Raw genomic sequence first — 24,023 nt, forward strand, 5'->3', positions numbered from 1 at the left:
TTTTAACAATAAAATACAAGATGCCCAATTAACTTTGAATTTCAAATAAACAATGAATATATTTTTTATTATAGGTATATCACAAATAAAAATATTTTTATTTACAGGCAGTATTTGGGACATACTTGTATCAAGCAGTTATTGGTTGCTTATCTGAAATTCAAATAGAGTCACTTATACTTTATCTGGCAACCATTCTTATGTCCCATATGTACTTCATATGTGCTCTAAGATATCCTCGAATTCAGGAATACAGAATAGAACTTCCAAGTACTGATACAATGTCATTCTATAAGGTCTTGTATTTTATGTGAAATTGTTTCATATTTGTAAGTTTTATTATCCCTCAGATTCTAACTTCTTTGAAACAGAATCTGCTTTATGCTATATATTTCTTTATAGGAAGAGCTCAACAGATCTTAGTTATTGTTTAGTTAGTAGTAGAAGTGACTACTTATTTATGTTCAGTAGAAACAGCTACTGTGCTAAAAAGAGCAACAGCCTTAAATGACTCACTATAAAGATGTTCTGGATAAAACTCAGCTGTGGTTTGGGCAAATTTTTGTCATGACATAATAGTCTATCCCTTGATTTTCCTAGGTATGGTGCAATGAAAATTATTTAAAACACTGTCATTTGCTTTAATAATAGTATTTGTCTTTTAAGACTGCTGGATTTGATATGCAAATTTTTAATTTCATTGGGTTTTGGTTTCCAGGTCATTGAAGCTTGGTAAAACACAGGTCAGGAGGCATTGCCTCTAATTTTGTGTTGAAAAACCACAGGAATAATTTCTTCTGTGAGACTTTGATAGACCCTCCTTTTCCATAAGCGTCCCCCACTTTTTTGTTTCTCTCCTGACAGTTTTTAAAGTTTTCCCCATGGTTGATTCAGGTTTTCCACTTTTTCGAAAGACAGTTTTGATAATTTGGGGAGTTCTTTTCATTGCTGTTTATGTAAAATGGCTACTTAGATCCAGCATATTTCTTTTTATCATATACTTTTTAATATTATATATCTTATATTTCAATAATTACTTTTTACATTTGATTTATTTCATAATCATACGAATGATGATATAGACTTGGCTCTGTATTTTCCTACCTGGTTTTGTGTTTCATGCTTGCAATAATTTTGACTGAACTGTCTGCAGACTGAGTCAGTCTGTGTTGTTATTTTAGGACGAGCAAATGGGGGGATGTTTTGAGTCAGGGAAGGGTGGCTGTCACAGGTGCCTCCTGGGATTGGCTGTTCATCATCTCTGTCTCCCTGGAAAAGCTAGGCATCCTCTTTCTGCCTCAGGTTCCTTATCTGGAAACAAAGCAAAATAACACTAGCATCTTCCTCACCGGAATGTTGTGAGAATTAGAGAAGTTAGTATAATGTGCTGAGAACAGCACCCTTGCAAACCAAGGGTTACATGAATAGCCTATTTGGTTTTATTTATTTATTTATTTATTATTTTTTAAACATCTTTATTCGAGTATAATTGCTTTACAATGGTGTGTTAGTTTCTGCTTTATAACAAAGTGAATCAGCTATACATATACATATATCCCCATATCTCCTCCCTCTTGCGTCTCCCTCCCACCCTCACTATCCCACCCCTCTAGGTGGTCACAAAGCAGTGAGCCGATCTCCCTGTGCTATGCAGATGCTTCCCACTAGCTGTTGGTTTTACATTTGCCACTCTCTCACTTCGTCCCAGCTTACCCTTCACCCTCTCAATGTCCTCAAGTCCATTCTCTACATCACGTCTTTATTCCTGTCCTGCCCCTAGGTTCTTCAGAACCATTATTCTTTTTTAGATTCCATATATGTGTGTAAGCATACGATATTTATTTTTCTCTTTCTGACTTACTTCACTCTGTATGAGAGTCTCTAGGTCCATCCACCTTACTACAAATAACTCAATTCTGTTTCTTTTTATGGCTGAGTAACATTCCATTGTATATATGTGCCACATCTTCTTTATCCATTCAACTGTTGATGGACACTTAGGTTGCTTCCATGTCCTGGCTATTGTAAATAGAGCTGCAATGAACATGGTGGTACATGACTCTTTTTGAATTATGGTTTTCTCAGGGTATATGCCCAGTATTGGGATTGCTGGGTCATATGGTAGTTCTATTTTTAGTTTTTTAAGGAACCTTCATACTGTTCTCCATAGTGGCTGTATGAATTTACATTCCCGCTAACAGTGCAGAAGGGTTCCCTTTTCTCCACACCCTCTCCAGTATTAATTGTTTGTAGATTTTTTGATGATGACCATTCTCACTGGTGTGAGGAGATACCTCACTGTAGTTTTGATTTGCATTTCTCTAATGATTAGTGATGTTGAGCATCCTTTCATATGTTTGTTGGCAATCTGTATATCTGCTTTGGAGAAATGTCTATTTAGGTCTTCTGCCCATTTTTAGATTTGGTTGTTTGTTTTTTTTCATATTGAGCTGCATGAGATGCTTGTAAATTTTGGAGATTATTCCTTTGTCAGTTGCTTAATTTGCAAATATTTTCTGCCATTCTGAGGGTTGTGTTTTCATCTTGTTTATGGTTTCCTTTGCTGTGCAAAAGCTTTTAAGTTTTATTGGGTCCCATTTGTTTATTTTTGTTTTTATTTCCATTTCTCTAGGAGGTGGGTCAAAAAGGATCTTGCTGTGATTTATGTCATAGAGTGTTCTGCCTATGTTTTCCTCTAAGACTTTGATAGTGTCTGACCTTACATTTAGGTCTTTAATCCATTTTTATTTTATTTTTGTGTATGGTGCTAGGGAGTGTTCTAATTTCATTCTTTTACATGTGGCTGTCCAGTTTTCCCAGCACCACTTTTTGAAGAGGCTGTCTTTTCTCCATTTTATATTCTTGCCTCCTTTATCAAAAATAAGGTGACCATATGTGTGTGGGTTAATCTCTGGGCTTTCTATACTGTACCATTGATCTATATTTCGGTTTTTGTGCCAGTACCATACTTTCTTGATTACTGTAGCTTTGTAATATAGTCTGAAGTCCGGGATCCTGATGCTTCCAGCTCTGTTTTTCTTTCTCAAGATTGCTTTGGCTATTCGGGGTCTTTTGTATTTCCATACAAACTGTGAAATTTTTTGTTCTAGTTCTGTGAAAAATGCCATTGGTAGTTTGATAGGGATTACATTGAATCTGTAGATTGCTTTGGTAGTATATTCATTTTCACAATGTTACTTCTTCCAATCCAAGAACATGGTATATCTCTCTATCTATTTGTATCATCTTTAATTTCTTTCATCACTGTCTTATAGTTTTCTGCATACAGGTCTTTGGTCTCCCTTGGTAGGTTTATTCCTAGGTATTTTATTCTTTTTGTTGCAATGGTAAATGGGAGTGTTTCTTTAATTTCACTTTCAGATTTTTCATCTTTAGTGTATAAGAATGCAAGGGATTTCTGTGCATTAACTTTGTATGCTGCAACTTTACCAAATTCATTGATTAGCTGTAGTAGTTTTCTGGTAGCATCTGTAGGATTCTCTATGTATAGTATCATGTCATCTGCAAACAGTGACAGTTTTACTTCTTCTTTTCTGATTTAGATTCCTTTTAATTCTTTTTCTTCTCTGACTGCTGTGGCTAAAAATTCCAAAACTGTGTTGAATAATAGTGGTGAGAGTGGACAACTGTGTCTTGTTTCTGATCTAGAGGACATGGTTTCATTTTTTCACCATTGAGACCAATGTTGGCTGTGGGTTTGTCATTTATGGCCTTAAATTTTGTTGAGGAAAGTTCCCTCTATGCCTACTTTCTGGAGAGTTTTTATCATAAATGAGTGTTGAATTTTGTCGAAAGCTTTTCCTCCATCTATTGAGATGATCATATGGTTTTTCTCCTTCATTTGGTGAATATGGTTTACTACATTGATTGATTTGTGTATATTGAAGAATCCTTGCATTCCTGGGATAAACCCCACTTGATCATGGTGTATGATCCTTTTAATGTGCTGTTGGATTCTGTTTGCTGGTGTTTTGTTGAGGATTTTTGCATCTGTGTTCATCAGTGACATTGGCCTGTTGTTTTCTTTCTTTGTGACATCTTTGGTTTTGGCATCAGGGTGATGGTGGGGCCTTGTAGAATGAGTTTGGAAATTTTCCTCCCTCTGCTATATTTTGGAAGAGTTTGAGAAGGATAGGTATTAGCTCTTCTCTAAATGTTTGGTAGAATTTGCCTGTGAAGCCATCTGGTCCTGGGCTTTTGTTTGTTGGAAGATTTTTAATCACAGTATCAATTTCAGTGCTTGTGATTGGTCTGTTTATATTTTCTATTTTTTCCTGGTTCAGTCTCTGAGGGTTGTGCTTTTCTAAAAATTTGTCCGTTTCTTCCAGGTCGTCCATTTTATTGGCATATATTTGCTTATAGTATCTCTCATGATCCTTTGAATTTCTGCAGTGTCAGTTGTTACTTCTTTTTCACTTCTAATTCTATTGATTTAAGTCTTCTCCCTTTTTTTCTTCATGAGTCTGGTAATGGTTTATCAATTTTGTTTATCTTCTCAGAGAACCAGCTTTTAGTTTTATTGCTCTTTGCTATCGTTTCCTTCATTTCTTTTTTTAAATTTTATTTCTTTTTAAATTTTGTTTCTTCAATTTTTGAATTTTATTTATTTTTGTATACAGCAGGTTCTTATTAGTTATCCATTTTATACATATTAGTATATATATGTCAATCCCAATCTCCTATTTCATCACACCACCACCACCACCCCCTACCGCCACTTTCCCCGCTTGGTGTCCATGCGTTTGTTCCCTACATCTGTGTCTCTATTTCTGCCCTGCAAACTAGTTCATCTGTACCATTTTTCTAGGTTCCACATATATGCATTAATATATCATATTTGTTTTTCTCTTTCTAACTTACTTCACTCTGTATGACAGTCTCTGGATCCATCCATGTCTCTACAAATGACCCAGTTTCGTTCCTTTTTTTGGCTGAGTATTCTTCCATTGTATATATGTACCCATCTTTATCCATTCATCTGTCGATGGGCATTTAGGTTGCTTTCCCTGACCTGGCTATTGTAAATAGTGCTGCAGTGAACATTGGGGGGCATGTTTCTTTTTAAATTACGGTTTTCTCAGGGTATATGCCCAGTAGTGGGATTGCTGGGTAATATGATAACTCTATTTATAGTTTTTTAAGGAACCTCCATACTCTTCCCCATAGTGGCTGTATCAATTTACATTCCCACCAACAATGCAAGAGGGTACCCTTTTCTCTAACCCTCTCCAGCATTTGTTGTTTGTAGATTTTCTGATGATGCCCATTCTAACTGGTGTGAGGTGATACCTCATTGTAGTTTTGATTTGCACTTCTCTAATAATTAGTGATGATGAGCAGCTTTTCATGTGCTTCTTGGCAATCTGTATATCTGCTTTGGAGAAATGTCTATTTAGGTCTTCTGCCCATTTCTTGATTGGGTTGTTTGTTATTTTAATATTGAGCTTTATGAGCTGTTTATGTATTTTAGAGATTAATCCTTTGTCTGTTGATTAGTTTGCAGATATTTTCTCCCATTCTGAGCATTGTCTTTTCGTCTTGTTTGTAGTTTCCTTTGCTTTGCAAATGGTTTTAAATTTCATTAGGTTCCATTTGTTTATTTTTATTTCCATTACTCCAGGAGGAGGGTCGAAAAATATCTTGCTGTGATTTATGTCAGTGTTCTTCCTATGTTATCCTCTAAGAGTTTTATAGTGTCCAGCCTTACATTTAGGTCTCTAATCCATTTTGAGTTTATTTTTGTTCATGGTGTTAGGGAGTATTCTAATTTCATTCTTTTACATGTAGCTGTCCAGTTTTCCCAGCACCACTTTTTGAAGAGACTGTCTTTTCTCCATTGTATATATCCTTGCCTCGTTTGTCATAGATTAGTTGACCATAGGTGTGTGGGTTTATCTCTGGGCTTTCTATCCTGTTCCATGATCTGTATTTCTGTTTTTGTGCCAGTACCATATTGTCTTAATTACTGTAGCTTTGTAGTATACTCTGAAGTCAGGGAGTCTGAATCCTCCAGCTCCGGTTTTTTCCCTCAAGACTGCTTTGGCTATTCAGGGTCTCTTGTGTCTCCATACAAATTTTAAGATTTTTTGATCTCGTTCTGTAAAAAATGCCATTGGTAATTTGATAGAGATTGCATTGAATCTGTAGATTGCTTTTGGCAGTATAGTAATTTTCACAATGTTGCTTCTTCCAATCCAAGAACATGGTATATCTCTCTATCTGTTTGTATCATCTTTAATTTCTTTCATCAGTGTCTTATAGTTTTATGCATACAGGTCTTTTGACTCCCTTAGTAGGTTTATTCCTAGGTTTTTTATTCTTTTTGATGCAATGGCAAATGGGTGTGTTTCCTTAATTTCTCTTTCAGATTTTTCATTATTAGTGTATAGGAATGCAAGAGATTTCTCTGCATTAATTTTGTATCCTGCAACTTTACCAAATTCATTGATTAGCTCTAGTAGTTTTCTTTTTTTTTCTTTTTTTTTTTTTTGTGGTACACAGGCCTCTCACTGTTGTGGCCTCTCCCGTTGCAGAGCACAGGCTCTGGACGCACAGGCTCAGTGGCCATGGCTCACTGGCCCAGCCGCTCCGCGGCATGTGGGATCTTCCCAGACTGGGGCACGAACCCGTGTCCCCTGCATTGGCAGGCAGACTCTCAAGCACTGCACCACCAGGGAAGCCCTCTAGTAGTTTTCTGATGGCATCTTTAAGAGTCTCTATGTATACGATCATGTCATCTGCAAACAGTGACAGTTTTACTTCTTTTGCAATTTGTATTCCTTTTATTTCTTTTTCTTCTGTGAATGCCGTGGCCAGGACTTCCAAAACTATGTTGAATAAAAGTGGCGAGAGTGGACGTCCTTGTGTTGTTCCTGATCTTAGAGGAAATGCTTTCAGTTTTTCACCATTGAGAATAATGTTTGCTGTGGGTTTGTTGTATATGGCCTTTATTTTGTTGTTGGTAAGTTACCACTATGCCCACTTTCTTGAGACACTTTATCATAACTGGGTGTTGAATATTGTCAAAAGCTTTTTCTGCATCTATTGTGATGGTCATATGGTTTTTATTCTTCAGTTTGTTAACATGGTGTTTCACATTGATTGATTTGCGTCTATTGAAGAATCCTTGCATCCCTGGGATAAATCCCACTTGATCATGGTGTATGATCCTTTTAATGTATTGTTGGATTCTGTTCGCTAGTATTTCTTTTTTTTTTTTTTTTTTTTTTTTTGCAGTACGCAGGCCTCTCACTGTTGTGGCCTCTCCTGTTGTGGAGCACAGGCTCCGGACGTGCAGGCTCAGCAGCCATGGCTCACGGGCCCAGCCGCTCCGCAGCATGTGGGATCTTCCCGGACCAGGGCATGAACCCGTGTCCCCTGCATTGGCAGGCGGACTCTCAACCACTGCACCACCAGGGAAGCTCTTTTTGCTAGTATTTCATTGAGGATTTTTGCCTCTATATTCATCAGTGATATTGGTCTGTAATTTTCTTTTTTTGTAGTATCTTTGTCTGGTTTTGGTAACAGGGTGATGGTGGCCTGGTAGAATGAGTTTGGGAGTGTTCCTTCCTCTGCAATTTTTGGAAGTGTTTGAGAAGGATGGGTGTTACCTCTTCTCTAAGCATTTGATAGAATTCATCTGTGAAACCATCTGGTCCTGGACTTTTGTTTGTTGGAAGATTTTTAATTACAGTTTCAATTTCATTACTTGTGATTGGTCTTTTCACATTTTCTGTTTCTTCCTGGTTCAGTCTTGGAAGGTTACACCTTTCTAAGAATTTGTCCATTTCTTCCAGGTTGTCCATTTTATTGACGTAGAGTTGCTTGTAGTAGTCTCTTAGGATGCTTTGTATTTCTGCGGTGTCTGTTGTAACTTCTCCTTTTTCATTTCTAATTTTACTGATTTGAGTCCTCTCCCTCGTTTTCTTGATGAGTCTGGCTAATGGTTTATCAATTTTGTTTATCTTCTCAAAGAACCAGCTTTTAGTTTTATTGATCTTTGCTATTGTTTTCTGTTTCTATTTCATTTATTTCTTCTCTGATCTTACGATTTTTTTTCCTTCTACTAATCTTTGGGTTTTGTTTGTTCTGCTTTCTCTAATTCCTTTAGGTGTAAGGTTGGATTGTTTAGTTGAAATTTTCTTGTTTCTTGAGGTAGGCTTGTATTGCTATAAACTTCCCTCTTAGAACTGCTTTTGCTGCATCCCACAGGTTTTGGATCGTTGTATTTTCATTGTCATTTGTTTCTAGGGATTTTTTGATTTCCTCTTTGATTTCTTCAGTGATCTCTTGGCTGTTTAGTAATGTATTGTTTAGCCTCCATGTGTTTGTGTTTCTCATGTGTTTTTCCTTGTAATTGATTTCTAATCTCATAGCGTTGTGGTCAAAAAAGATGCTAGATATGCTTTCAATTTTCTTAAATTTACTGAGGCTTGATTTGTGACCCAAGATGTGATCTGTCCTGGAGAATGTTCCATGTGCACTTGAGAAGAAAGTGTAATCTGCTATTTTTGGATGGAATGTCCTATAAATATCAATTAAATCTATGTGGTCTATTGTGTCATTTAAAGCGTTTGTTTCTTTATTAATTTTCTGTTTGGATGATCTGTCCATTGGTGTAAGTGAGGTGTTAAAGTCCCCCACTATTATTGTGTTACTGTCGATTTCCTCTCTTAGAGCTGTTAGCAGTTGCCTTATGTATTGACGTGCTCCTATGTTGGGTGCATATACATTTATAATTGTTATATCTTCTTATTGGATTGATCCCTTGATCATTATATAGTGTCCTTCCTTGTCTCTTGTAACACTCTTTATTTTAAAGTCTATTTTATCTGATATGAGTATTGTTACTCCAGCTTTCTTTTGATTCCATTTGCATGGTATATCTTTTTCCATCCCCTCACTTTCAGTCTATATGTGTCCCTAGGTCTGAAGTGGGTTTCCAGTCACAGGAGAGGGGAATGACATTTTGATCAGTGATAACTAGACTAATTAGGTTCTATCTTCCTGGACTCAGAATTTGGCACGTTATTACCTGAAAGAAAGGTGGATGGATAACCCAACACATTGCGGTTCTTGGAATGACTCTTCACACCAGCCAGTAAGAATCTGTTTATATGAAGATCTCTTTCCTGCTAGTGTTGGAGGGTTCCTGCGGAGGTTGGGGGTGGCTATGGCTCACCGTGAGGACCTCCTTCATTTGTTTTTCATTTATTTCTGATCTGATCTTTATGATTTCTTTCCTTCTGCTAACTTAGGGTTTTTTTGTTCTTCTTTCTCTAATTGCTTTAGGTGTAAGGTTAGGTTGCTTATTTGAGATGTTTCTTGTTTCTTGTGGTAGCATTGTATTGCTATAAACTTCCCTCTTAGATCTGCTTTTGCTGCATCCCATAGGTTTTGGGTCATCGTATTTTCATTGTCATTTGTTTCTAGGTACTTTTTTATTCTTTCAGTGATCTCTTGGTTATTAAGTAGTGTATTTTTTAGCCTCCATGTGTTTGTATTTTTCTTTTTTTCTTTTTTTTTTTTTTTTTGCGATACGTGGGCCTCTCACTGTTGTGGCCTCTCCCATTGCAGAGCACAGCTCCAGACGTGCAGGTTCAGCAGCCATGGCTCACGGGCCATTCCGCTCCACGGTATGTGGGATCGTCCCAGACCGGGGCACGAACTCTTATCCCCTGCATCAGCAGGCGGACTCTCAACCACTGCGCCACCAGGGAAGCCCATGTTTGTATTTTTTACAGATTTTTTCCTATAATTGATATCTAGTCTCATAGCATTGTGGTCAGAAAAGATATTTGATATGATTTCTATTTTCTCTGATTTACCAAGGCTTGATTTGTGACCCACGATATGATCTATCCTGCAGAAAGTTCCATGAGCACTTGAGAAGAAAGTGTATTCTGTTGGTTTTGCATGGAATGTCCTATTAATATCAATTAATTCTATCTTGTTTAATGTGTCATTTAAAGCTTGTGTTTCCTTATTTATTTTCATTTTGGATGATCTGTTCATTGGTGAAAGTGGGGTGTTAAAGTCCCCTACTATGATTGTGTTATTGTCGATTTCCTCTTTTACGGCTGTTAGCATTTGCCTAATGTATTTAGGTTCTCCTATGTTGGGTTCATAAACATTTACAATTGTTTTATCTTCTTCTTTGATTGACCCCCGATCATTATGTAATTTCCTTCTTTGTCTCTTGTAATAGTCTCTATTTTAAAGTCTATTTTTTCTGATATAAAAATTGCTACTCCAGCTTTCTTTTCATTTTCATTTGAATGGAATGTTTTTCCATCCCCTCACTTTCAGTCTGTATGTGTCTAGTTCTGAAGTGGGTCTCTTGTAGACAGCATATATACAGGTCTTGTTTTTGTACCCATTCAGCCAGTCTGTGTCTTGGTGGGAGCATTTAATCCATTTACATTTCAGGTAATTATCAATATGTATGTTCCTATTACCATTTTCTTAATTGTTTTGGGTTTGTTATTGTAGGTCTTTTCCTTCTCTTGTGTTTCCTGCCTAGAGAAGTTCCTTTAGCATTTGTTGTAATGATGGTTTGGTGGTGCTGAATTCTCTTAGGTTTTGCTTGTCTGTAAAGGTTTTAATTTCTCTGTCGAATCTGAATGAGATCCTTGCTGGGTAGACTAGTCTTGGTTATAGGTTTTTCCCTTTTATCACTTTAAATATGTCTTGCCACTCCCTTCTGGCTTGCAGAGTGTCTGCTGAAAGATCAGCTGTTAACCTTATGGGGATTCCCTTGTATGTTATTTGTTGTTTTTCCCTTTTTGCTTTTAATATTTTTTCTTTGTATGTAATATTTGATGGTTTGATTAACATATGTCTTGGGGCTTCCCTGGTGGCGCAGTGGTTGAGAGTCCACCTGCCAACGCAGGGGACACGGGTTCGTGCCCTGGTCCAGGAAGATCCCATATGCCATGGAGTGGCTAGGCCCGTGAGCCATGGCTGCTGAGCCTGCGCTCCACAACAGGAGAGGCCACAACAGTGAGAGGCCCACGTACCGCAAAAAAAAAAAATATATATATATATATGTCTGGCGTGTTTCTCCTTGGATTTATCCTGTATGGGACTCTCTGCACTTCCTGGAGTTGATTATTTCCTTTCCCATATTAGGGAAGTTTTCAACTATAATCTCTTCAAATATTTTCTCAGTCCCTTTCTTTTTCTCTTCTTCTTCTGGTACCCCTGTAATTCTAACGTTGGTGCGTTTAATGTTTTCCCAGAGGTCTCTAAGACTGTCCTCAGTTCTTTTCATTCTTTTTTCTTTTTTATGCTCTGCCGTAGTTATTTCTACTATTTTATCTTCCAGGTCAGTTATCCATTCTTCTGCCTCAGTTATTTTGCTATTGACTCCTTGTAGAAAGTTTTAAATTTCATTTATTGTGGTGTTCATCTCTGTTTGTTTGCTCTTTCGTTCTTCTAGGTCCTTGTTAAACGTTTCTTGTATTTTCTCCATTCTATTTCCAAGATTTTGGATCATCTTTACTCTCATTACTCTGAATTCTTTTTCAGGTAGACTGCCTATTTCCTCTTCATTTGTTTGGTGTGGTGGGTTTTTACCTTGCTGCTTCACCTGCTGTGTGTGTCTCTCTCTTCTCATTATGCTTAACTTACTGTGTTTGGGTCTCCTTTTCGCAGCCTGCAGTTTTGTAGTTCCTGTTGTTTTTGGTGTCTGCCCCCAGTGGGTGAGGTTGGTTCTGTGAGTTGTGTGGGCTTCCTGGTGGAGGGGACTGGTGCCTGTATTCTGGTGGATGAGGTTGGATCATGTCTTTCTGGTGGGCAGGACCGTGTCCTGTGGTGTGTTTTGGGGTGTCTGTGACCTTATTATGATATTAGGTAGCCTCTCTGCTAATGGGTGCGGTTGTGTCCCTCTCTTGCTAGTTGTTTGGCATAGGGTGTCCAGCACTGTAGTTTGCTGGTTGTTGAGTGGAGCTGGGTCTTAGCGTTGACATGGAGATCTCTGGGAGAGCTTTTGCCACTTGATATTACATGGAGCTGGGAGGTCTCTGGTGGACCAATGTCCTGAACTTGGCTCTCCCACGTCAGAGCCACAGGCCTGACACCCAGCCAGAGCACCAAGACCCTGTCAGCCACATGGCTCAGAAGAAAAGGGAGAAAAGAAGGAAGGAAGGAAGGAAGGAAGGAAGGAAGGGAGGAAGGAGGGAGAATAAAAAAAAAGGAAGTAAAGTTATTAAAATTAAAGAAGAAAATTATTAAAAATCAAATAATTGGAAAGTAATAAAAGAAAAGAAAAAAGAAAGAAAGAAAGAAGATAGCAACTGAACAAAAAAACCAATCCACCAGTGATGAGAAGCACTGAATACTGTATTAAAAAAAACAAACAAAAAACGGACAGACAGAACCCTAGGACAAATGCCAAAAGCAAAGCTATGTAGACAAAATGACACAAAAAGTATATACATACACACTCACAAAAAAAGAAAAAGGAAAAAGAAATCTATATATAAAAAAGAGAAAAAGGAATAGAGCAACCAATCAATAAACAAATCTATTAATGATAATAAACTCTAAATACTAAGCTAAGTTAAACATAAAACCAGAAACAAATTAGATGCAGAAAGCAAACCCCAAGTCTACAGTTGCTCCCAAAGTCCACCACCTCAATTTGGGATGATTCGTTGTCTATTCAGGTATTCCACAGATGCAGGGTACATCAGGTTGATTGTGGAGATTTAATCCACTGCTCCTGAGGCTGCTGGGAGAGATTTCCCTTTCTCTTCTTTGTTCGCACAGCTCCTGGGGTTCAGCTTTGGATTTGGCCCCGTCTCTGCGTGTAGGTCACCTGAGGGCATCTTTTGGGAAGTCTGAGGTCTTCTGCAAGCGTTCAGTCGGTTTCTTATAGGAGTTGTTCCACATGTAGATGTAGTTTTGATGTATTTGTGGGGAGAAAGGTGGTCTCCACATCTTATTCCTCTGCCATCTTGAAGGTCTCCCTCCTTGTTTTATTTTTTGTGTGCTTTGCTGAAAGAAACTTTCTCTTACCCTTGAATATGTATGAAAGTTTGAGTGGCTCTAGAATTCTTGGATCACAGCCTTAAAATCTTGAAACTGCTTATGTTGCTCTGTTGGCTTCTGTCATTTCATTAGCAAAAAAAGTCTGATGTCAGACTGAATTTTTATTTCTCTGTTAGTAATTTTTTTCCTGTCTGATTTCTGGTAAGATTTTTTAAAAACTCTTGAAATTATATTTAAAAATCACCCAAATACATCTGGTGTTGTTTCTTTTCCTAATTTTCTCTGGAAGAAAGCAAACTCTGCATTTTAGACGTATTTCTTTAGCTTATCAAGGATCTATGTTGCTTTTTTCTTTTACCTAATATTTTATATGCTTGTTGTATCTTACAGGTTTGTCCCATTTGTCTGTAATATTTTCTCTGAGTTCTGGGAGTGTTTCTTGAGCTTATTTTTCATTTAACATATTCAGTTTGATCGTTTTAGTAACCAATGGGCTGTTCCCTATCTCCCCATTGTAGTTTTTACCTTGTTAAATTTCATTTTGTACCTTTTATCTTTACCCTGTGTATTATTCTCCATTATTCCTAATTGTCTTTAAGATGGTTACTCTTATAAACTTAAATCTTGAGTTCAGCCATCATCTCGGCACTCTATAGATTACAAAGTTATTAAAAAATATATAGAGAATATTGAGCCACTTTCTCAGTGAGCTCAACTAATAGCAGTAACAGAAAAATCATTTCAACATTGTCATAAGTTCATTAGTAAAAGTATGTGCAACTTACAGAGTGTAATCATGTATGCCAGCAGCTGGGGCATAGGGTAGAAATCACAGAAAAAGTGATGACTAATTTGGATTTTGAAGAATTAATAGGGACTCCTCAGGTATCTAAGAGTGTAGTGGAATAACAAGTCAGTGGCTTCACCCCCATGCTTACTCTGACAGTAAAAATGTGTCCCCCATCATTCACGTGAGGGGTAAAAATTAAATCATGAAGGCTATTTTCCTCTTACTCTCCTTGTCCCTCAAACAACAAATAACCCAGTCCGTTCAGGTAGGAAGGCTCATACTTACCAATAAAGGCAAGAGTATCAGGAGCTCTTGACTACTCTTGGTTGGAAAAGGATTTTCTCCTTTGATGTTTGAGAAATTTAGTGATACGTGGTGGCTTCTGTCCAATAAAAAACAGATAAGAATAAATTTTGTTCTATTATAGACATATATTCTTGTGTCTATTTCCTTAGTTGTTGGTCGAAAGAAAACAGAATCTTGGGGTAGGTGTAAAAGTGAGATTAATTTGACTCGTGATGTTAATTATTGTAGTTAAAATTAAGTGACCAATGCAACTGTTTGGGGCTTTATCTAGATATTAAGTAGAAGATATTTTGGTGATTATGCCTTTTCTTTATAAAATGATTATTTATTGCTTTTTAAAGTACAGATGCATTTGAAATATGATTTTGATGCTGACTTCTCTTAAATTCTTCATAGGTTCATCTTCATTTTTGTTAATGTTAGTAACTGGTAATAAAGAACAAGTTATACCATATATATCATTTAAGCAGTTTATTTTTGAACATATATTTTCATACTTGGATTTTTTTCCAGATAACTGTTGAAGGAAAGAAGCAAGCATTAAGCATTGAAAGCCGAAATCTTTTCTATGAGATTCTTTGTGCTCTTGTTAACCCAAAACGCAAGGACACTAGGGGATTCAGTCACTTTACTGAAGTGACAGAGAATTTTGCCTTTTCTCTACTGACTGATGTTACTTGTGGCTCTCTTGGTGAAAAGTAAGTATCATTTAATATAATAGCAGTACCTTATATGTATTCCTTCACAGTTTACAAAGTAATATGCAGTGCAAATTGATGTTTAACTGATGTAACTCAGGATTATACAATCAATACATTGTACCTAATGGGCAAATTAAGTTAATTATTTGAAGAAAACATAGAAACTACATCAAGAGAAATTAACTTATACTGTCAGTTATATATTCCTCTTGTTTTGAAGGTTCTTTTAAAAATAAAAATGTGTTATTGCTTACTCATATTTATATAATGAGTAGAAGATACATTTCTGAATGGAAAAAAAAGTAAGATGATTCCAACTTTTAGACATATTTTAGGCCATATTTTTTATTGTGGTAAAATACACATAAGATGAAATTTACCATGTAAACTGTTTTTAGGTGTACAGATCAGTGGCATTTAGTATATTCACACTGTTGCCACCATCACCACTTGCATCTCCAGAACTGTCATCTTCTCAAATTGAAAATCTTTACCCATTAAGCAGTAACTCCTCTTTCCTCCCTTCCCCCAGCCCTGGTAACCTCTATTCTACTTTTCAGTCTCCATGAATTTGCCTATTCTAGGCACCTCATAAGTGGAATCATACAATATTTGTCCTTTGTGTCTGGTGTACTTTGCTTAGCGTGTCTTCAAGGTTCATCCATGTTGTAGCATGTGTCAGAATTTCACTCCTTTTTAAAAAAAGTTTTTTTAAATTGACTTGTAGTTTATTTACAACGTTGTGTTAGCTTCTGCTGTATAGCAAAGTGATTTAGTTATAATATATATACATTCTTTTTTATATTCTTTTCCATTATGATTTATCACAGGATATTGAATATAGTTCTCTGCTCTATACAGTCGGACCTTGTTGTTTATCCATTCTATATATAATAGTTTGCATCTGCTAACCCCAAACAATCCGTCCCCCTACCCTTGGCAACCTTTGTCTGTTCTCTATGTCTGTGAATCTGTTTCTGTTTTGTAGATAGGTTCATTTGTGTCATATTTTAGATTCCACATATAAGTGATATCGTATGTTATTTTTCTTTCTGACTTACTTCACTTAGTATGATAATTTCTAGGTCCATCCATGTTGCTGCAAATGGCATTATTTCATTCCTTTTGTTTCTATGTAGTATTCCATTGTATATATGTACCACATCTTCTTTATCCATTCCTCTGTTGAAGGACATTCAGGTTGTTTCCATCTCTTGGCTATTGTGAATGGTGCTACTATGAACATAAGGGTGCATATATCTTTTTGAATTATAGTTTTGTCTGGATATATGCCCAGGAGTGGGATTGCTGGATCATGTGGCAACTCTATTTTTAGCTTTTTGAGGAAACTCCATTTTGTTTTCCATAGTGGCTGCACCAACTTACATTCTCGCCAAGAGTGTAGGAGGGTTCCCTTTTCTCCACACTCTCCAGCATTTGTTATTTGTAGGTTTTTTAAGATGGCTCTTCTGACTGGTGTGAGGTAGTACCTCATTGTAGTTTTGATTTGCATTTCTCTAATAATTAGCCATGTTGAGCATCTTTTCACGTGCCTGTTGGCCATCTGTATGTCTTCTTTGGAAAAGTGTCTATTTAGATCTTCTGCCCATTTTTTGATTGGGTTTTTGTTTTTTTGTTGTTGAGTTGTATGAGCTGTTTGTATATTTTGGAGATTAAGCCATTGTCAGCTACATTATTTGCAAATATTTTCTTCCAGTCTGTAGGTTATCTTTTCGTTTTGTTTATGGTTTCCTTTGTTGCACAGGAGCTTGTAAGTTTGATTAGGTACCATTTACGTATTTTTGCTTTTGTTTCTATTGCCTTGGGAGACTGACCTAAGAAAACATTGGTATGAGTTATGTCAGAGAATGTTTTTCCTATGCTTTTCTTCTAGGAGTTTTATGGTGTCATGTCTTATGTTTAAGTCTTTAAGCCATTTTGAGTTTTTGTGTATGGTGTGAAGGTGTGTTCTAACTTCACTGATTTACATGAAGTGTGTGTCCAACTTTCCCAACACCACTTGCTGAAGAGACTGTCTTTTTTCCATTGTATATTCTTGCCTCCTTTGTTTAAGATTAATTGACCATAGGTGTGTATGTTTATTTCTGGGCTCTCTATTCTGTTCTGTTGATCCATATCAACTTTTAGACATACTTTAATATACTGTTAATTGTGTTTCTCCCTGGAGTTTTGGTTCAATTTCATCCATTTGGAGGCAGTTCTCTGAATGTTGTTGAACTTCAGAGTCTTTTGTTTTAGAACATATTGCTGAACTTCAGAAATGTTGTTTCATGGCTGGAGTTTCAGGGCAGAGAGCAAGTAAGAGGAAAAGGAAAAAGTAAAATGTGGTTTGTGTATTAACTATATAGTTAATTTTGTAACTATATGTTAATATTCTCCAGTTCTGGTGTTTTATTGATAAATTACATTCATAAGGTAAATTGGATCATTGTAGTACAAAGACCTGAATCATGTTTTAATTCTGTTTGACTTAACATAAAAATAGCTCATAATAGAACATGGTTGGAAGTTGATATTTCCCTCCAATTTTCACAGAGTACTATGTTATTTAAAAAGCAATTATTGTTATTTAGCGGGACATGTCTGATTAAAAGTGTTGTTCAGTGAAGTCAGATAGTTCATAGCTTTGTATAGTCTCAGTCCTTTCTCTTTGTTTTTCCATATTTATGCAAGATCACCAGGATGTTGAGATAGTGGTAGACGTGAACCATCTACCCTGCTGTGAATGTTGATTCCATCTTTGCTCTCAAAGGCCTGGTGAGAACTCAAAAGGGTATAAGATGCACAAAAGGAGTGGCTTTTTCTGTCTTGTTGCCTAATGTGTTCTCAGGGCCTAGAACAGTGTCTGGTACATGGTAGATTCTCAGTGGTTATGGTATAATGAGTGAATAGAATGAATAAAGGAATCAGTATGTTTTGGGCCATGTGCATCATCCCTGCAGGCTTGCTGTTTCGCATGTATAATGGCAGTCAGGCAAGAGGAGCAAGCATGGCACATTTGGGGAAATCATCACTTGGGGAGATCATCAACCTTTAAATATTGAATATAGAATACATTAGGTAGGGTGTGTGTATGTGTGTGTAGGAATCCGATTTAGGATTTTAGAGCGATCGTGTTGAGGACTATGTTAAAGATGAGTTTTTTTTAACTCAGGGAACTCTAAAGATGTTGACCATTCTAATATGCATTATTTATACATTGTCTTAAGCAGTATTCAGGGGCATCTACTGGGAGTGAAGGGTTTGGGAATAGAGCAGGGATATTGAGGAGAATGATGGTATCTAGAACAATCATTTGGAAGCCAAGTAAAAACAATGTCAAGTGGCATTGAGGGTCTGACTGAAGTCGGTCATTGTGGATTTGTAGTGGTGCCAATCTACATGTTAATGTGGGTGTTTCCCCCTCATTTAAACCTAGGTGTAAAGCAGATTTGGGGATTGATCAAAGTAAGTGCATTGGAAGGGCATGGATATAGGAGGTTAAAGTGTCAGGGAGAGTGTAGTTGTCGTCAGGCCCTCTTAAGGGGCCAGGGATTTGACACACTTGTGTCAAGGTTGGGTAGAGTCACTGTACCTGTTGTGTTCGTCTGAGAATGCCAACGTAATGGGGTCCCTGATAGCGCTGATGGGTTAAATATCAGAAGATTCCAGGGTGGGTGGGTAGGGCGTAGGTTCACTGGTCTCAGTCACATTGTACCTGGTCAGGGGTGGGGAGGTCGACACTGGCAGCTTTTTAGCTTTGAGTCACCAGTGAAGATGTAGGAAGCTAGATGGGAAGATGAAGAGATGAGCTTTTTATAAGCTGTTGTGGAGGTGCAGATGGCCTATATGGATTGAACTGTTTTAATAGGAGTCTTGGACACAGGGGTCTAGAGCCTGGATGAATGGCTGGACTAAAGATAGATTTTAAAGGTACCAATTCAAATGTGGTAGTTAAAGATTTTTTTAAAAGAGAGTATATAGCTAGAGGAAAAAGTTAGCCCTTACCCTTTCTTTTCTTTTTCAAATCTTCTGTTTAAAATTCTCAACTCCTTTTCCCAGGTTAGGGGCCTTGACGAGGTATTTGTATCCATGATACATTTATATATACTCAGCATCTCTTGTGGCCCATGTAACTTTTAAAACTTAATGCATGATTTTTATCCTAATATATTCTCTATTCTTTTTGAGGCAGGTTTCAGGTACGATTCACCTTTGTGTCTCTTCATTGTTTGCAAACATGATAGATCCACAGAAAAAATGTATCAGATTTTTTGGAGGACTGGTTAAAAAATACAGATTCGTAGAAACTCTAGCCTCCCCCAGGCAAGGTTTCTGATTTAGTAAGAGTGGGATGTGATCTAGAAATCTGTGTTTTAAAACAAGCTTCAAGGTGATTTCAACACACACTGAGGTTTGGAAGCAATTTCACTGAGCACAGGATCTCGTGCCTAGGGAATGTTGAAAACAGTTGTTAAATGGATAAAGATCCCTGCTCAGGGCTGTTTCTTTTATCAGATAATATGGTTAAATTGGAAATGCTCTGATGGCTTAGAAAGGGGTGAGGTAAACTTGATGAAAACATGGCTCTAGGTATATAAGTTTTATGATATTCTTGAATATAAAGCAGAGTTTCAGTTTAGTGGTGCATCCTTTCCTCAACCTATTCCACCAATGCTGATGTGACTAATACAGAAAAGTACATTTTATAACCACAGATCTGATATCTGTGAAACAGCTTGCAAAAGCCCATGTTTTAGGTTATAAGGGGGATCAGGCAAGAGGATGCAGAAAGTTCTGTGCAGAAAATCCTAACAATTCACCGTAAAAGAACTGAAAGCACATTCTCTTTACTGCTCCTGGGTAGGTAGTGTCATGGTTATACATAAAGGAAGGAGCTCCAAGGTGATGAATTTTAACAAATATGTTTTTAACAAATATGTTAAAAAAATTTAACAAATATTTGCAAATACATATGCAAATGCATGCCATTTTAGCAGAACCTTTGCTTTTCTGTCATAGAAGCAAAACCATCCTTGACAGTTGCCCGTATTTGTCCATACTGGCTCTTCACTGGTACCCTCAGCAAATCAATGGGCACAAGTTTGAAGGAAAAGAAGGTGATTATATTCGAATTCCAGAGAGGTTATTGGATGTTCCGGATGCAGAAATAATGGCCGGGGAAAGTATATGTGAATTAGTCCAGTTTACAGAGTATAGCAGCCAGCAGTGGTTTATAACTGGAACTAATCTTCATGCCCTGAAAAATAAGGTAATCTATCATTTAAAGAATTATGTGGTTAGAATCTGATTTTTCCTTAGCAAACATATTCCTCAGGATACATTCACTTGATCACATTTGTGGTAAATGCTAGACATGGTGAGCTAATTACGAAACATGTCCTATCTTTATGAGCTAGTTGTAGAATGTTTAGTCTCAAAAATAGTTGGAAATATTTCCTTCATGTTTTATTAAGTAAAAAATATATATATAAGTGGAGAAAGTGAAAAAAAAACCATAGCTTTCTCTAATGCTATATTGTATTGTATATCCCGCTTGTGATGAAGTCTGACAATAAAGTCTGTCAGCTGGAGACTGCTCAGCAGCTGGAGTAGAGGTAGAATGTTTGCAGTGGAAAACCAACCAGACAGCCTGCATTCATAAGCTATGAATAATAGTGACAGTAAGCAAGTAACTAAAATGACTGGAAAAATGAAGCGAAGTTCAGAATGGGAGATTCAGTCATGACATTAATTTGAAAAAAATCATTACATTTTCTATTCTTTTTGGCATTGTAGGTATTATCTTTGAGTGTGAAAGGCCAGAGTTCACAACCCCTGACCAACAACAATGAGATTCTCTACAGGATTTATGCTGCTGAGCCTAGAATTGTTCCCCAGACATCTCTGTGTCTCCTTTGGAATCAGGCTGCTGCAAGGTACTTGTTAATAATGCTTTAAAATCAGAATTTGTTCCTTCCCCATTCCAGTATCATTAAGCCCAGTGTTTTTTTTTGTACTGAACATAGAGGTCTCAGGTGAGATTTTAGACTGGAGAATAACCTCTACACTAAATGAGACAAAGCAGCATAGGAAATGGTCTAGCCTTGTGCAGGTGGCAAACGCAACCAAACAATTTAAATCTGTGTTTAACACATTATGTACTCCTTTATTATTACTACTTTCACGGGACATAGTGTGAGTTCTACTCAATTCAGATAACCTCCCTGTGGTTATTGGTTAATTTATTGAGCAGGGAAGGAATTTATTTTGACCCCTTCCATCTGGGCTTGTGGTTCTGGATCTGCTGCTCTGTGTTTAGAGGGAGTAGTAGGGATTTATAATTCTAGTCCACATATGACTTGGAGTACATTTTGGGATTAAAGCCATGCACAAGAATGAGAAGAAGGGCATGATTCTTTCTTTAACTCTCCTTGGCCTAAGACATGTTTCTGAGCAGTTCTCTCTCTGGGAGCTCAACCAGGGCTGCAGGGTCAGGCATTGCTGGCTTAGAAGGTTTAGGGTTCAAATCAGTCACTAGGTTCTGTTTGTTACTGACTTACAGCCACACCAACTAAAATTCTAAAGAGGGTTCAACAGCTTAGTTGGGTAACCAACTGTCCTTCAAACACCAAAACTCTCCTTAGTCTCGTTGTGAGAAAATAATTTTCCATTGAAATTGCTAATGTCCGAGGACACATCTTAAACCTAATACACTCTACAATCCTCAATATATAATTAATACTGAATGTTTCAAGCTTGAATCTGCAGTTGGGATTAAGAAGTTTTATGTCCTTAGAAAAGTAAAGGGATCGAGAGGCACTGGAAGGGAAGAGGCTCAGTCGGTAGTCACTGAGGGATGCTCGGAAGGCATGGAATGTGACACTATATTTGCTATAATCATGACAGTTATTGTGGTAAAAGCCAAACCTTATAGAAGGAAACACCTGAAAGAACCCTGCGAAACATTTACATAATACAACTGGCTCAAAATCCAAAAAAGCTGAGCTAGGAAACTTAGAAAAGCATGTAAGTAATTTATGTGGCTCAAAATAAAGGAGTTGTGAAAAATGAGGAAGGGTGAACACTGCACATTTGATGGCTATGTTGACCTTTTGGTATTCTTGAATGCTAGGGAAGAGTACTTTCTGTTGAACACCTTGAGTGTGTTTGCTTTAGATTAGGTAGGGACTGATACTGCTCTTTTGAGAGGACCAGCTTCTTTGGTATTGGGAATGCTTCTGCAGGTTCAGTTAGTATTTAGGCTGCTTCTTAAAGTATCTGTGGGATCTTTGTGTCACGTCTTGGACAAGATGTTCCCTCCAATGTTTCTTCTTGAAAATGTGGTCTGCTTACGTCTTGAGTAAAGAATACTTAGGTTCAGTAAGTTATTTTTTCTTTAAAAGCCATCTCAACGCCTAAAGTATTGATGAAAGAGGAGTAGTGACGATTGTGTTTTTGCCCTAGCTGGTTGTCTGACAGTCAGTTTTGCAAAGTGGTTGAGGACACTTCAAACTACGTGGAATGTGCCTGTTCATACATGTCCGTGTATGCAGTCTATGCCCAGACTGACAACTTGTCTTCATACAACGAAGCTTTTTTCTCTTCTGGATTTATATGTATCTCAGGTGAGTTACAGTATTTTTGAGTCAACAATTTAAAATATCGAGAATAAAACCCATTTTCCCGGAGTCTTTTTATATATGCAAGATGTGGGCATACTGTAATTCATCAACACAAGGAGAAAATAAACTTTCCCATGGTCTTGTTCATTAATTCATACAGCAGTTGTTTATGGAGGACCAACTTTGTACTGAGGGAAAGGAAAGAACAAGACATAGTTCCAACTCATCTGTAATATAAAGTACAGTGTGGGATAGAAGCTAGATAGTAAGAAAGGGTATAGTTGATAGTGCTGTGATTTAGAAGGCAGATTCTGCAGTGGAATATCAGGACTGTGTGAGATAATATAAACAAAGCATTTTGTATTTTCATTAGAAAATAAACCTATCCCTTGGGTTGATTTGTATTCTGCAGTCTAGAAGCTCTAAATATGGCTTAACCACTGTGTTAAAAAAGAAATTGTCTTTCACCTTCTACATCTAGGTCCCATTTCTGGCAGGAATAGGAGCTTGAGTTGTGTTAATGTCTGTCAAACTATTTACCTATAACTTAGCTTTGAATAACTATAGAATTATTCTCATTTGCTGTTTTGATTTTGTGGTTGGGAGTCTGAGAATTCCTTACACTATATTTCTGTCCCCACCCTCATCCATTCTCTGCCCTGAGTCATCTTTTACAGACGTACAGCAGCTTCTGTGAACAACATGCTACATAGAGGACTGGGTATAGGGTAACTCTGAAGCCAAATGGCCTGGGTTCAAATCCTGGTCCTGCCATTGGCTAGTTGTGAGACCTGGGCCTAATACCTCCATTTCCATACCCACAATATATGATTTTAAATTGTGTTAGGGCTTCCCTGGTGGTGCAGTGGTTGGGAGTCCGCCTGCCGATGCAGGGGACATGGTTTCATGCCCCGGTCCGAGAGGATCCCACATGCCGCAGAGTGGCTAGGCCCATGAGCCATGGCCACTGAGCCTGCGCGTCCGGAGCCTGTGCTCCACAACAGGAGAGGCCACAACATGTGAGAGGCCCGCGTACTGCAAAAAAAAAATATATATGCTTAAATTGTGTTAACAGGGTGGTAGATATACTAACTCAGACATTCTGCTTTCATGATATTTTGTGTGTAAATGTGATTATCATTGAATTTATGTCTTTTACTTGGTGTGCAAACAGTCCCCTAGCAATCTTTATCGATTAGGAAAATTTTGTGGAGGTAGAAGCATGTAATTAATTATTCTTCTTTGTCCTGGTTGTTAAATCTTTCTACTATAATTTAATGTTCTGTGTCCTAGTTAAAATATTTTCATTATAATTTCATTTTATAAAGTTATACATTTTCCTTAATGTATCTTAATTCTAAACCTAACTTAGATTCAGTAACAAAAGTTAATAATTTCTTATTCTTAATAGCATCTTCCATAAGAATGATGTTTCTTGCTTAATAGATTCTTCTAGGTACACAGAGTTCCAAAATCAGATGGAGACATCCTATTTTACTTTGATGCAATCTATTTACAGAAATTTCATAGACTGATGAAATAGAGCCAAAAGGTAAAATGCTGAAATAAAATCTATTTAGATATCAT

At 37.2% G+C, this 24,023-nt stretch overlaps 1 protein-coding gene across 1 annotated transcript in view; it reads left to right on the forward strand.

The window, feature by feature from the left end:
- The window catches only part of ADGRV1 (adhesion G protein-coupled receptor V1), a gene marked incomplete at its 5' end in the record, with an annotated part of 563,397 nt that overhangs the window by 242,269 nt on the left and 297,105 nt on the right, over positions 1-24,023 (forward strand). The window contains 4 exons of the mRNA XM_082650308.1: positions 14,624-14,808; positions 19,834-20,083; positions 20,611-20,750; positions 22,279-22,439. Of these exons, the coding sequence (XP_082506434.1) occupies positions 14,624-14,808; positions 19,834-20,083; positions 20,611-20,750; positions 22,279-22,439 (736 nt within the window). The remainder of the gene's footprint in view (positions 1-14,623; positions 14,809-19,833; positions 20,084-20,610; positions 20,751-22,278; positions 22,440-24,023) is intronic.

The sequence above is a fragment of the Grampus griseus genome, assembly GCF_964374135.1.
Source record: "Grampus griseus genome assembly, chromosome: 3".
NCBI lineage: Eukaryota > Metazoa > Chordata > Mammalia > Artiodactyla > Delphinidae > Grampus > Grampus griseus.